Source organism: Trichomycterus rosablanca, chromosome 12 (genome assembly GCF_030014385.1).
Source record: "Trichomycterus rosablanca isolate fTriRos1 chromosome 12, fTriRos1.hap1, whole genome shotgun sequence".
NCBI lineage: Eukaryota > Metazoa > Chordata > Actinopteri > Siluriformes > Trichomycteridae > Trichomycterus > Trichomycterus rosablanca.
In genome coordinates this window covers 8616477-8632583 of record NC_085999.1, presented here as the reverse complement: position 1 = coordinate 8632583, position 16107 = coordinate 8616477, and the positions used below count along the sequence as shown (strand labels likewise).

General features: G+C 39.4%; 1 protein-coding gene across 1 annotated transcript in view; it reads right to left on the bottom strand.

Moving 5' to 3' along the window:
* chn1 (chimerin 1) overlaps window positions 1–16107 on the bottom strand; it is a 56743-nt gene that overhangs the window by 16062 nt on the left and 24574 nt on the right. Inside the window, exons 7-8 of the mRNA XM_063006695.1 lie at window positions 3865–3942; window positions 1589–1673 (exon numbers count right to left, since the gene is read on the bottom strand). Of these exons, the coding sequence (XP_062862765.1) occupies window positions 1589–1673; window positions 3865–3942 (163 nt within the window). The remainder of the gene's footprint in view (window positions 1–1588; window positions 1674–3864; window positions 3943–16107) is intronic.

Below are 16107 nucleotides of genomic sequence, written 5' to 3'. Positions count from 1 at the left end.
AATAATAACCACACTCTTATAACTATTATAACTAGACTTTAATAACTAAAACACTCAAGTTGTCAGGAAACAGGTTATTATACTGACTGCATCTTTATTGATTATTAATTATGTTTGCAGCTTGTAATGAACAGTTTGCTACAGGCGACTGTATTAACATACAAATGACATTTTTACTTCACATTTTAACAAATAAATGCTAGAAAATATATTTAATATGAGAACAAAATAATTTATAATTATATTAAACCCTGTCTTGCAAGAATACAGCAAGCAGGAAATCTAGGGCACTTGTTTATTTATTGATAGCAGTGGAAGCTTGGCATTGCTGTTTCCATGTGATACTGTTCCTCACCAATCACAGCCCCCCCCCCCCAAAAAAGAGAGTTTGCAAGCAGGAGTGAGCTATGGGAGTTGGGAGCATGGACTGAGACAGGGCTGCTGACTGGGTCCAACAGTGTTTTAATATCTATATAAATAATTTGGTCATTTGTAAGAGGAAAATTCAGCTCCTGGTCTTAGGCTACACAAAGACATGCTGGCCTATAACGGAGCTGTACTGTCAAACTCAGGGTATGATCTTTTAATTATTCAGGTCTCAGGAAACAAAATGTAGAGTAAGTGAGAAAATGAAAGAAAGAGAAAATATGTGCTAAAAAAAAAGCTTGAGCAAAATGAATATAAACTCCAGTGGTACTCCACTAAATCGAAATTATATGAGACTTTACCACAGACAATAACTTCAGCACATTTCTAAGTAAAAACTGAACAAAAATGCACTTTTAGTAGAATGGGGGTTTAAGAGCAATATATCATATAACACGCACGCACGCACGCACGCACGCACGCACACACACAGCTTTAACTGTTTTTGCTGTGCTTCTATGGATATTTCCATTGTGTATTTTTACAAAATAAAACAAAATGTAATTACACTGTACACTTTGCTTTAAATGTATTTGTTATTATTTATCTTTTAAAACATTTATTTTGGATTAGGTTTCAATTAAACTCTATTTTTGAATTTTCTGAAATGTCTACAGAGGATATACATAAAAATAAGAATTAAATCTGGATTTAAAAGTGTCTTAAGTGTCTTTTATATTTAAAAGGGTCAATGCTTAGCTTGATTTGTATTAAGCCTGTTTAATGCTGTTTTCTAAACCATTTCCCAGAACATTTAGGCAGTTGAATAGACATTTTGAATGTGTGTCGACGAGTTAGGCAAAGTGCCCAAAAGCTTTGCCAAACTTTGCTGTGAGTAGTGGTTAATACATCTGTGTGAATAAGTGTGGGTGGAACATTAGCATTTCTCAAACAGAAAAACCAAAAAATGGACAATTCCATTCATTAGCATGTTTGGTAGATGTCAGATACTGTGCTAAACCACATACTACTATAAATACCTAATAAAAACATTAGAGACTATATTACATCAAATCTATTTTTACTACAGTGGTAAATAGAACTTGAAACACTTTATTGTCAGTGTCAATGCAGCTTTTAAATTCACTTATACATTTCATGTATTTTAGGATTGCATTGACAGACATCAGTGTATGACGTGTGTGTTTGTGTCTGCATTTACCTGCACATTTGACTCCCTGAGCAATGAGTCCCCACATAAAGTTGGCGCAGTACTCACACCAGTGTGGCCCCCTGAACGTGTGCACCTACAAAACAGACAGACAAAGCAGGGGGGTTAATCTACTCACTCCCTCTTCAGGAAGGCCCATTTATCTGAAAACAGCAGATTTGGGTTTATCTGCAAGTTGGATAAGGGAGATAGTACACCCATCTGAAATCTGATGGTCTGTTCAATACACTCAATACAATACACATTATTCAGCAGAATGAAGGACAAACAGAAGGGATGTGTAAATGAGACAAAGAACGAACAGAATTGAGCTGTGCAGTGAATCAATGTGTTGTTGGGGAACAGCTCTCAGCCTGAAAGTCAAGCTTCAGAACCAATTTTCTTCTCTGCACCAGGTAACAGCACATCCAATCAGGAGCCTCGGTGACTCTCTCCAGAGATCATAATGGAGGACTAGCTGCTGAAAACAAGCGTGGACTTAGTAAACACTGAGCAGTAGTAGTGGGAGTCTCTATGCACATAACAATTTAATTCGACATTGTTTTACTGTATCAGTATCCAGTAATTAATGCATTAATATTTTCCTTTTATAGTGTGTACTGTGTTGTCCATTACTTTCCTTAAGTACAATGATAATAGAGTAACTTCACAGCTGGCCGGACATTGTTAAAAATCACTCTTAAAAATGGGAGGTGAAAGAAACCTGAAAGAAAGCTGTTCTCTGTCAGGGCAGGGGTGGTGCAATTGCAATCAGGGAACTGGAAATGACTAGATTGGAAGAAATAGGGGGGAAATTATGAGAAAACTAAACAAAAACACATTTGAATTAGAAAGGATTTTATTTGTTTTGGCTGCGAGCGGTAAATCTGCTTGAGTGTATAAATGATGCTGTGATGCGGGGGGATCTGAGCACGCAGCAGCAGGGAAAAGTGAAGCTGTTTGTGGAGTCAGCAATCTTACAGGCTACTGCCTATGTAGTCCAATTACACACACACACACACACACACACACACAATAATGCAGAGTCTAAGGGAAAAAAAGTGAGAAAACAAAAGATGCAGCAAAAAGCACATGGTGGTGAGGGTGCAAGGGCATCTATAAACACCCGTCTTTGAGACTACAGTGAAATTGTACAGTAAACAAAAAATATAGAACAATAAGAGAGATGAAGATAGACTCAGATTGGCACCAGAGTTTACCTGAAGCACTTGGTGCAGGACAGGAATACATCCTGAACAGTGCCACACTCGCACACTCAGCAATTTACTTACTTGTTTGTTTATTAGGATTTTAACGTCATGTTTTACACTTTGGTTACATTCATGACAGAAACAGTAGTTACTCATTACACACAAGATTCATCAGTTCACAAGGTTATATCGAACACAGTCATGGACAATTTAGTGTCTCCAATTCACCTCACTTTCATGTCTTTGGACTGTGGGAGGAAACTGGAGCACCCGGTGGAAACCCACGCAGACACGGAGAACAATTTACTTACTTACTCACAGCTATGGGGTAATTTGTAGCCTGTCTATTGGCATGTTTTAAAAGGTTGGAGCAAACCTAAGGAAACTAACATATGGGAAGAACATGCCAAACTTCTAAAAGACTTTACCAGCCATACTACCAAAATACACAGAGCTGATTGAACACAAAGCCAAGAACAAAAGACAACCAAAAATAGAATGAAAGAATAAATAACGAATAATAAATAATAAGAAAACAGATCAGTCAGAAATAGACAAGGAAATATTCAGGAAAAAAAAATGACACAATATAAGCAAAGAAAATAAAGAATAAAAAAGTAAAATAAAATAAAAACAGAAATCAGAAAAATAGGGTGGAAGTGAAGAAAACACTTCTGTTTTCCTTCGAATAGGAATAAAGTGCTTTGCTCGTGCTGCCTATCAATCCTTAATCTTTCCATCTGTCACCCTGAAGCCGTTCTCTCTCTCTCTCTCTCTCTCTCTCTCTCTCTCTCTCTCTCTCTCTCTCTCTCTAAGCACTATTCTGTTCTTGTACTTTCAGACAAAAACATACACACAAACATTTAAAACACACTCGTGTAAGCAGTTTGTCCTGTTTCGAATTTAATCCTAGACACTAGACAGCATTGTAGATAACATACTTAATCCTTTCTCTTTAAAATATATCAGTTTTACATATTTTTACAGTTTACATCGAAAACAGAAATGATAAACACCTTCAGTGAATGCATGCACATAACAAGCAGTGTACAAATGCAGAGAAAAGCAACACCTTACCTTAAAGTTGTGCACTTTCTCATACTTGGGTGCCCGGTCGTTGTCCTTCAGCGTGGCCCGCCGCACCAGCGAGGTAAGCTGTGAATAAGCAAACAGTTTGAGAGGTTGCCAGAAAGTAGCAGGAGGTTTCTGAGGACGCATCCTCATGGCTAGTGCGGCTGCGAGTAGCTCCTGCTCCTTTCCTTCCTGCTTAGTCTTGTGCATCAGAGCTTTCTCAGCCTTACTGAGCGCGTAGGACTCCCGTGATGGCATTTTTTATAATGTTATGTCGCAGTAGCCAGAATGGAAGAAAAAGAAATAGAGCCTCTGATTCAGAGAATTGTCACTGCACCGAGAACGTCCTGCATTTCTTTAGCCATGGGTTGTGAACTGAAGACCACCAAAACAAGCCAAAACTCAAAAAAAAAAACAAAAAAAAACACCACACACAAAAATAAGAGTCCTGAAGCAGTTGGGTTGTAAAAAGAGACACTGGATTGTAGGAGTGTGTAGCTGCCTGTCTGAGCATCTATATGCATATGAGATGAGTGGTCGAGGTAATCCTCTCCTCTCTGCGAGCAGTAGATATTCTCTCTGGAACGCTGCCTCACAGAGAGCCAGTTAAAGGGGTGTGGAGGAGCACTGGTGGGGGGGAGGGATTCAGCCAGAGTCGCACTGATTACACAGCTTAAACCAGCCAATCAGAACAGAGCTGGTCAGGGTCTTATCAACGCAATCACTCCACCCCCTCCTGTCCTCCTGAGCTGAACGGAAGCGAGTGGGTGGAAGGACCGAACGTCAGGAGCTCGCACAGAAGTGTGGAGGAGCCCGAGAGACGAGCGCAGGTCTGCAAAGGCCAACCAGTGAGTCATCCATCACCTCCGAGTCCAAGTTAAGCACCAACACACTGTTAACAGCCAAACACCACTAGTTCCGACCATTTAAAAATCAATCCCGCTCTCAAAAAACAAATGCCAGCATTTGAAACAGGTCATTTAATGAACCACATAATGCATGATGAAGTGACAAATAAACAACAGATTTAATCTTAAATTAATTTCCTCCTAAATCAACAGGCAGGCTGAAACCGTCGCACAGCCCACAGTCTGATGTTCCGATCACAATGTAATTAAATCTGCTTCAACACAATGCAGCACCTGGCACACAGCATCCTGGCATCCAACACTAAACCCAATTAGAGGTGGTTTTTGTCCATGGATGCTTTTTTTTTTCAAGAGCCAACATTCGGACTTTACAAACTAGCCCCAGCTTCAGTTAACGAACTGCTCTGACTACTCTCAAACAACAAAAAACAGTCCAATTAAAAATAAGATAAGAAAAATAGCATTACTATTGCAAGATGCGGTCATCACGATTAGTACAGCTTCCTAAATCAAAACCCAACCACTTCCAACACAGCAAAACATTAAATAATCCAAAACAGCCAGATTTAAAACATAATTCGTGTGTGTGCTTGTGTTTTTGGTAGAAAGTACACTGGCACTTCTTGGCTTAAGCTTCTTACCAATGTCTTTCATATTTTATTTTGTTTTTTTTGAGCGTTTGTTTCGGGTTTGGACTTTAAATACGACATGAGTGTACTAACAAGCTGGTTCAATTGGTAAATGAATAAATTTTAATAGGTTTAAGCCTGGGTGGTAATTTAGCCTGCCTAAAATCATTTTCATGCTGGTCAGGTTGTTTACAGCATGTGTGTTTGTTCCTCACTTCGGACTATCAGATCTACAGCTGTATAAAACAGCTGGAAATGTATGGCTCTGGTTTGAACCTGGTTGGTCACCGTAAAGCCGTGGATGCAGTGGAGACGTCAGTTATTGCAAATTAAATCTATTAAATGGTGTGTAAGTGTGTGTGTTTGTGAGGTGGGGTTGTTTTTGCTGGTCATTTTGTGTTTCTATGGTATAAAATAAATATAAAGTGAACTGGGCACCACTGAAAATCCATGTATTTTCAAGTCTAAAATGAAGCACTAATGGACAACAAGTTGCTGATACTGCTCATACCTTGTCTCTTGGGACAGTGGTAACCTAGTGGGTAGAGCTTTGAGCTACCAATCGAAAAATTGGCAAATCAAATCCAGGCTGCTGTGCAGCCACTGTTGGGCCCTTGAGTAAGGCCCCTAAATTTGTCTTCTTCGGGGCGCTGAACAACGGCTGAATCTGCGCTCTGACCCCAGCTTGTTTGGGTATGCGAAGAAAGAATGTAGTTGTATTGTACACATGTATATGTATATTTAACGAACAAGGGCTTTCTTCTTCTTTATTCTTCTAGTGCCTGTGAGGTGAGGCACTACTGTCACCAGTTGGTGGCCATGGTGCAGAAGACTTTTTTATGCCTTAATTTAACAGCTTTTTTTTCTGGGTATAAAATTGCTAAATGGGAGCCAGATGCTGGAACATTCTAGCACTTGTGCCACAAGATTGATCAAGGTGTTTTCCAATGCTGTCCAATATGCAAATGTTGTAGGTCCCTTGGTCATTGTGTCACCTGCTAATCATGGCTTCTAGTCTTGCTTCTACATAGGAAATTAGTGTCGCTTTCTAGTATAAACACAGTTACATATACAAATAGTTGATTTTTTTTATTCGTAACTAATTACCTGTTGTATTACCTCTTAAAATTTACCAGGCAACCATACACTAACTAATCCTAGTTAATGCTGCTGTGCTAGATGCCATGTTTGATAGTTAAATTAGACACGTCCTCACCATTGGTCAAGTTTTTTTTTTTTTCAACTTTTTTCTTTCCCCAGAAATAGTTATAGGGTTAAATAATTCAATTAATGTAAAAAATTTCCTATTAAACAGTTCCAAGTTTTTTTTACAGGAGCTTAAGCTCACAGATAGCTTTCAGACATGATTTTGATGCATCTTTGAAGGACTGGTTCTGATAGTCTTACTGAGACTTTGAACACAGTGAGGAATGATCAGCATCTCACCCAGGTTCTGGTGCACATACAGAGATTATAAACACTCTTTTCTCTTTCATACCCCCACCCCCTCTTTCATTGTCACAGTTTCTTTTTATCCTAGTATGATTATGTATTTCCTCAAACTTGACCTCCTCCTCGATCTGATTTCTGGAGTAGTCAGGCCTACTTGTAACACACACACTTACACACAAACACACACACAGTCACTTCCTTCAATGAGTTTTCCTCTAATCAATACCACTACAGTGCACTAACTCCAGCCTCTTCCAGTCTGGAGCTCAATTGCTGGGCAGGATGAGAGAGAGCTTCCTGCCTGCTGCTTTCCAGATCAATGAGCCAAATGCACGATGACTGAATGAAACGGTTGGAGATGAGATGAAAGGCCGCTAGCGTAGGACACCTATAGCGCCGCCGCTGCTGTACACACAGTGACAAGCTCACCCAGTGGCGGGAGGCCGTATCATGGGGTTCAGCACAGCAGCTCTGTGCCTTTTATATCCCCCCTTTTCTCCCACTGCTGTGCGTTAGTGTAATAACAAGACCTGATGCCTTCAGCGTCTGAGTTTAATAGCGCTGCCTGCTGCTCAGTGCAATGTTGGCGTCTGGCTCTTGAGATGGGGCTGCTTAAAGCCGCACCACTAATTGACATGGATTGATCTGCCAGTTTCCCCAAATGGCACCCAGACCCAACCAGCACTTGTAAAATAGATAGTGGTAAAGTGCTGTTAACTTAGTCATTTTCAGCCTTTAGTGAAAGCAAGAGGAAGTCTGAGAACTACTAAAGACTTGATGGTTTAAGGAAGAGGAGCAATTATAGAAGCACGCAACCCGACCGGCCATTAAATGCATGGAAAAAAAGGCAAAAATTCATTCAAAAATAAATAGAGCGCAAGGCTGGAGCACATCTTGGACAAGCCAGCAATATATCATAGAGCAAAACTCACTCACACCTAGAATAGCCATTTCATTACACTTACAGCATTTAGCAGACGCTTTTATCCAAAGCGACTTACATTATTGTGACAGTATATTGCCTAAGCAATTGAGGGTTAAGGGCTTTGCTCAAGGGACCAACAGTGGCAACCTGGCAGTGGTGGGGCTTAAACCAGTGACATTTTGATTACTAGTCACGTACCTTAACCACTAGGCTACAACTGCCCTACTTAAACCTTCTGCATGCTTCTGGCAGGTGAAGGAAAACAGTAGTATGCAGTATGCAGAAAAAACCCACACAGGACATAAAAACAGTAAAACTGCACAGAGACGGTGACTAGAAGCGAGGATTAAACCCAGGAGCTCAGGAATCACGTTGTGTGTATGAATTAAATGTGTGTTTTTTTTATCCCTTTTGTGATAAGCTGTAACACAGTGCAAAGATGAACCTGATGGGATAAACACTTCATTTACACTTCACTTCTATTTATATGTAAGCTGTTATTTCCACAGGTTTTGAGTGTGAAAAAACTCAGGACGTTTTCTTTGCGAAATTGAGGCTGACAGAAATATTAGAGACATATCATTACAGGCTTTCAAACCAGCCTCATTATTTGAAACATTGGAACAGTGCTTATATTGTGCTTATATAATATTTTGCCAAATATTTCCTCACTAAACAATGTCTTATTTGATTATTCACCAGATTCTGTATGACTTTAAGTACTATCACCTATACAAGAGTTCTGCTGCATCACTGACAGTTCCAGCATTCATTTAAAGTTCTGCTGCCAAAACTGGAACCACCTAAAATGGTAAGTAGAACAAGTCAGGGAGGGAGGGAGGCCGGAAGGCTGGGAGGCTGAGGGGTGGTTGTGGGTTAAGTGTAGGCGAGAGTGATGTTATGTAAAAGTTTTAATGCACTGCCGATGCGCATCATCTAAGTACCATTAGACTGGCTTCCTCATTTCCTCTTCTCCATCCCTATTTCCAGTACTCGGATATCTGTCCTTCTAACCGAATTAAACAGAAAGGCTGAACCATTATATAAAGTGTCTGATATTTTTTTTAATCTTCATTGTACTGATTTCTAAAAAGCAGAATGATGACATCATCAGTTTTTAGCAGCCCTGAGTCATTTTTAATACAGATTATACAGCTCAAACATGATTGATTAATTATTATTGTGTATTATTATTTCAAATTCAATCATACACACACAGACTGACCACCAAGCACTGTTATAAGCTACACCTCAATACATGAACTTTGTGGGAAAACATGAACTAACTGTAACCCATTGGCTTACCTATATAGCTTGTCACCACCTTGTACCCCATTTATAAACTAAAAGAGATCCCAACAGACCAGATCATGCTAGGGTGGTGGACCATTCTCAGCACTGCAATGACACATGATTGTGTGTATGTGACAAATAAACTTTGAGTTTACTTTGATTTGATATGGAAACAACATGGTAGTGTGTATTGCTCTGGTTTGAGTGTATCAGGTGCAGTAGTGTTACTGGGATTCTTAAATACTGTTTAAATCTACTGGTCTCTATTAGAAATTTCTACTGTTAGCACTCATTGCAGTTATAGAGACACGTGCTACTTACTTTTTAAAACACAATGTGGGTTAATCTTCTAATGTTTGTTTTTCACTTTCTGATGCTGCTGGCTTTATAGTTTTGGTTGGAGCACAATTTTCCTTACATCTTTCACACTGAGGTGTAGAACAATCCCAATAACACTGCTGCACCTGACACAGTCCCACCAGTGCAACACACACTACCATGCTAAAACCCTTGTTTAGACTGATTAAATATAGTTACTTGTATTTAATTTATTCATCTCAAGCTTTACAACAACGCTAATCATGTCTATCCAATCAGACCAGGAGAATTTACTCATTTAAAAGAAGGGATTAAAAATTCCATAACAAAAAACAAGTTGCTCTAATGGTTAAAAGAACGTTTACTTGAGCATTGTGTAAAATAGAAGAGAAAAATACACCATATGATGCTCCTGCATAAAGCACAGCTAACCCACATCCAATTACTTTCATGTAAAGTACAACGTTTTTAGGTGGTAAATATGAAATTCTGTAGGGTGAAAAAGCAAACCTACTCCTCCTTAGCAAAATGTAAATATTTTAATAAAATTCATGGAATTTCATCTTTTACTTAAAAACTAACTGACATTAAACTGTAAATAATTCTGTTTCTTCCTTTTTAAAAAGACGTCTTAAGATTTGTTTGTCTAATTTTAGATGAAAATGTTTAAATTATGAATGCATACTGAGTTCTAATTCAGTTCTCCAGAAAGAGAAAGTTATTTGTTCTTCTGGAACCTCATTGTTTAGCTTTATTTAGTCACGTATACCTTTTATTCATCCTCAGACAAAACTGATTTGTCTCTCTGGGTGAATGATGTAGATTATATATTATGTAACGTTACATAATATCTAACCTACATGCCCATGTGTGTCCTATAGTCATGGTACAGAAGATGGAAGAACCGGATCTGCAGTGCTTGATTCTCCCTAAATGCTTCACACACCAGCACTAAACATTTCTTTACTTACAGAAGCTTTCGTGGCCCAGAGCTGCAGTGCTGTCACGGCCAAAAACTACATTTGCACCATTATCCGCCTCCTCAGTGTTCTGCTAAGGTGGGCTGATAGCAGTGCAGAGATTTAGAGTGAACTGGTGAATCTGTTATCGGGAAGGTGCTGTATATACTGCATCAAGCTGGAAACCACTGATTATGTATTTACAAAAAAAATCAGGGGAAAAACAGGGATGAATCTGAACCAACAATTATACAAGGAAGATAAATGGTGTCTTCAAGACAAAATATCACATTGTATGTTGATAATTTCACCACATGCATGTAATAATAATAAAGAAAATCACTCGAATCATTGAAAAATGTTAAAAGCTGTATCAGGTTTATCTGCTGTATCCTTAATATTTTACTGCAGCAACCATATTACGTTTTAAAACGCTGAACATTACCAGTAACAGAAACGCAGCTCACTAGATTTTCGGTTTACAGGATTTGATGGTGCAACCATAATTTTATTTTCATTGGTTTAGTGTTTAAACATTGTTTTACAGGGCGCCCAGGTGGCGCAGCGGGATATTCCGCTAGCGCACCAGTGCCGAGATTCTGAACTCCTCGGTTCGAAACTCGGCGTTGACACCAGTCGGCTGGGCAACATCTAGTGGGCATATTTGGCAGTGCCTGCAAGGGAGGGATGATCAGAATATGTGGGCGGGGTCGTCGAATGCTGTGTAAGGGCCCTTATTGGAGGATAGAGGCGCCAGTGCAGAGTGAATGGGTGGAAAAGGGTTCCGTTAAGGGCTGCGCGGGTGTTGGAGGAGGCGTGAGCAGCAATATACCCACCTCAACTGCAAAAATTAGGGATACACGACACTAAATTGGCAGAAAATGAGAGAAAAAAAACATATAAAATATAAAACAGTGATATTTTCCATTTTTGTTTGTTCTTTTATCTTTTTAAAGGTCGGCTTTCTATGATGCATTCTGTAAAGATACAATACCAAAAATATCTACTATTTTTTCTTGCTTACTTGGCAAGAAGGCCAGACAAACAGATTATCAGGTTGTGGTTGGGGCATGGACAATGATAAATGAGGTGTGACTATCACTCTCTCTCTCTTTCTCTCTAACACACACACACACGCGCACACACACACACACAGACATGAAAAATGAAATGATGAAAAATGAAGATAACACACATTGCACATGATGCATGGTCCAATATACAAATAAAATTACTTCACATCATTGGCTATGATACAAAAACACATTACAGTTGTGTGTGCTTTTTCACCAGGTTTTTGTAGGGCTTTTGTAATGGCAAATTCTATTTTAATTTTTTGACTTTTCATAATTGAATTGGTGCATTTAATACTGTAAGAAGCAAATTCAACAACTAAGCCGGTGATTTATCAGCCACAATATCTTCACGTAAATGCCCATGGTATTAAAATGAGATGTTCAGCAAGATCATGGTCCATAATGCACATACGTTTGGCTAGAGAGTACATCAAGAACATATACCATTTTATACTAGTCACATTACCTTCCTGCCTAACTGACACTGGAAACGCACAGTAAGCCAACACATTTAACCAATCATTTAGGTATGTCTCAATCACATGAACTCAAATTTACTTCAAGCAAATTCCACGTTCCAGTTTTTAGATGGATCAGAAATGTTTTACACCCTTGCTAAATATAATTACATACACTGATCAGCCACAACATTAAAACCACCTTCTTGTTTCTACACTCACAGTCCATTTTATCAGCTCCACTTACCATATAGTTCTTTGCAGTTCTACAATTACTGACTGTAGTCCATCTGTTTCTCTGCATGCTTTGTTATCCCCCTATCATTCTGTTCTTCAGTGATCAGGACCCCCACAGGACCACTACAGAGTAGCTAGCTTATTTGGGTGGTGGATGATTCTCAGCACTGCAGTGACACTGACATGGTGGTGGTGTGTTAGTGTGTGTTGTACTGGTAGGAGTGGATAAGACAGCAATGCTGATGGCGTTTTTAAACACCTCGCTGTCACTGCTGGACTGTTGGTCCAAAAACTCCAGCAGCGCTGCTGTGTCTGATCCACTCATACCAGCACAACACACACTAACACACTACCACCATGTCAGTGTCACTGCAGTGCTGAGAATGATCCACCACTTAAATAATACCTGCTCTGTGGTGGCCCTGACCATTGAAGAACAGGCTAAAAAAGTATGTAGAGAAACAGATGGACTACAGTCAGTAATTGTAGAACTACAAAGTGCTTCTATATGGTAAGTGGAGCTGATAACATGGACAGTGAGTGTAGAAACAAGGAGGTGGTTTTAATGTTATGGCTGATTGGTGTATGATATATTGATACATTAGAAAGGTAGTAACAGTAATCTACCTGTTTCAGATTGCTGTACGCACTTACATTTTCAGCATTTAGCAGACGCTTTTTATCCAAAGCGACTTACACAATGAGCTGAACACGATGAGCAATTGAGGGTTAAGGGCCTTGCTCAGGGACCCAACAGTGGCAACTTGGTGGTGGTGGGGCTTGAACCGGCAACCTTCTGTTTACTAGTCCAGTACCTTAACCACTGAGCTATCACTGGCCCCACTTAAAAATTAGGAAAGAAAAAGATTAGTCTGAACCACAGCTAGTCAGTTACACCTTGCATAAAGTGAGTCAACCAATGGCTGTTAATGCCAGTAATGTATCAGAAATGGACAAAACAGGACTGAGACACCTCATGCAGTGAGTCATTTTGCCATGGATTTTCATTGCAAGTATTTGTTCTGGCTTCCTACTGAAATCTTTCCTAGCCTAATTTAGGGTTACTGAAAGTCTAGAGTTTGCAATAACAATAGAAGAGTTTATTTTTATTGGTCAGGCAGTCTGAGTAGGTGAAACAATAGGATAGTCTAGTTTGATAGTCAGGCAGTCTGAGTATGTTGTAAGCAAACTAGCTACACCCAACAACACTTAACACAAAAGTAAATAAGTTACATTATTTCCTCTAGCTTACATGAATTATGGAATGAGATGTTTCTGGACGTGTTATATGAAACAGCATATCTGCCTAATGGTACTGTGTACTGGAATATAAACACGGCCAATCACTGACATTCACAATGGCACTAAAGATAAACTGTACACAAAATTTCATCTACAGTAGGATACAAACTGTAACATGGGGCCTGGGTTTTGCATTTTCTCCATGTGTCTATGTAGGACTTCCTCGGGTCTGTTGGTCTTCTACCATCTCTAACAAATGTGCATTAGACAGAGGGGCTGTAAATTGCCCCTGTGTGTAATTGAGTGTGTGAATGTGTGTTACTCTATGATAGATGGCCACTCTTTATGATGCATTGCTGCCTTGCACGTGTTTCTGGGTGGTGTCGGAACCACCCGACCCTGTCCAGGATAAAGGGGTCTGCAAAAAACTATTACAAACCAATACATTTAAAATGTAAGCTCTACTGCAATGTACTATTGCATTCTAGTTAGGAACACGGTGTTCAATGAGAGGATTTTCTGTGCTATATTTAGGTCATGAGAGGGTTGGTTTCATAACTGCTGCATAGTCACTGATGAATAAATATTAAATGGTGCATTATAGAGCTGAGAACAGAGTGCTACTATGCAGAGGTATTTCTGCCACATCTATACATTTACATTTTTGGCATTTAGCAGACGCTCTTATCCAGAGCGACGTGCAGAAGTGCTTCCACAGTAAACATTACCTTACTCTAGTTTAAGTAGACAACAGTCCAAGAACACAAATCTGCTAAAACCTGTTAGAACTTTTTTTTCCAAAGAAATAAATCAGTGTTAGTGAGTGTTAGTAAGTACAAGTCAGATTAAGTGTTTAGTAAAAAGGTGAGTTTTTAATCGTTTTTTAAAGACAGCATTCTTTGTTGTTTTACTCCAAAGGCATTCTGATGGAAACCTGTTTACTTGCCGAGGTTAAGGATTAAAGTCGAGACTGCCGTGACAACTATGCTGCTCCTGCCAGATGTGACGGGTATGGAGTAATTGCACCAAGAATGACAAGAAATCACTACAGACATTATTGAAGACTACAGCGAAGAACAACTCTATTATTATTTATCTATTTATCTATTTATTACCAGTTATAACTTTTAGATCATTTAATTCTGTGTTCGTATGCTCTGTGTAAATCGTGTATTTATTTAAAGTATCCTCCTGGCCACCCAAGAAGGATGGGCCCTGCTGAGTCTGGTTTCTCTCAAGGTTTCTTCCTGTAATTTTCAGGGAGTTTTTCCTTGCCACAGTCGCCCTCGGCTTGCTCAACAGGGGTTTTTTGTATCTGTTGGTCCTGGATTTTGTAAAGTTGCTTTGAAACAATGTCTATTGTAAAAAGCGCTATATAAATAAAGTTGACTTGACTTGACTAGTGGCTCGGAGGTGGAGGCCACCTATTCATGTATGTAAAAAAGGGTGGCACGGTGGCTAAGTGGGTAGCACTGTCGCCTCACAGCAAGAAGGTCCTGGGTTCGATCCCTAGGTGGGGCGGTCCGGGTCCTTTCTGTGTGGAGTTTGCATGTTCTCCCCATGCCTGCGTGGGTTTACTCCGCGTGCTCCGGTTTTCTCCCACAGTCCAAAGACATGCAAGTGAGGTAAATTGGAGATACTAATTGTCCATGACTGTGTTCAATATAACCTTGTGAACTGATGAACCTTGTGTAATGAGTGGCTACCGTTTCCTGTCATGAATGTAACCAAAAAGTATGAAGCATGACGTTAAAATCTTAATATGGGCCGTATGGAATGTCCACAAAACCCTGATCAAATTGTATGGCTCTGACCTGAATGAATCAAAAATTTATGAGGTGTGGATAAAAAATATAAAGAATGTCAACTAGCTAAAGGCTCTACTCAGGGTTCACTCCGCTAAAAGCAGGTCATGTTTCCATGGGAACAGCATTTGCGTATATTTCCGGTGTGTACATCAGTGATTATCACGTAGCTGGAAGCTGAAGGCTTGTGAATTCTTGAAAAAAAGAAATTCCTTCACACTTGAAAGCACAGCGAGCTGTCTCAATATTACGCCTCTTATTTCACACCTACACACATTTTATACGCATACAAATCTAAACGAAATAATCCAACATCTTTAAAAAGCCTCCCACCACATCCACCTACAGCAGATACCTCACAGAAAAAAAACACACGATGCAGAAGCTGTTACAGTCATTCACGTCAGAAAACTAGGACAAACATGTCTGACGTCTTAACAGTTTATGCTTTCAAACTGTTTATTTACACCAATCACCTGTGGATGGGAACACAAGCTGGTGAAATATTTGGAATCGAACATGCCAAAGGTTTACACAAGCAAGTAAAAAGTGCTGTAAAACTGTTTAACTCTTTAATGGTCTCACCAAGAAAATAATGTTTATTAGTTTCTTACGACTATACCAACAACAACACAGTATTTTTTAACAAGCTTCCACCAAACAGATGATACGATCACATAAATGATGCAACTTTCATGGATGATTAACACTGATCAGCCATAACATTAAAACCACCTCGTTTCTACACTCACTGTCCATTTTATCAGCTCCACTTACCATATAGAAGCACTTTGTAGTCCTACAATTACTGACTGTAGTCCTACAATTACTGCTCTGTGATGGTCCTGTGGGGGTCCCGACCAATGAAGAACAGCATGAAAGGGGGCTAACAAAGCATGCAGAGAAACAGACTGACTACAGTCAGTAATTGTAGAACTACAAAGTGCTTCTATATGGTAAAATGGACAGTGAGTGTAGAAACAAGG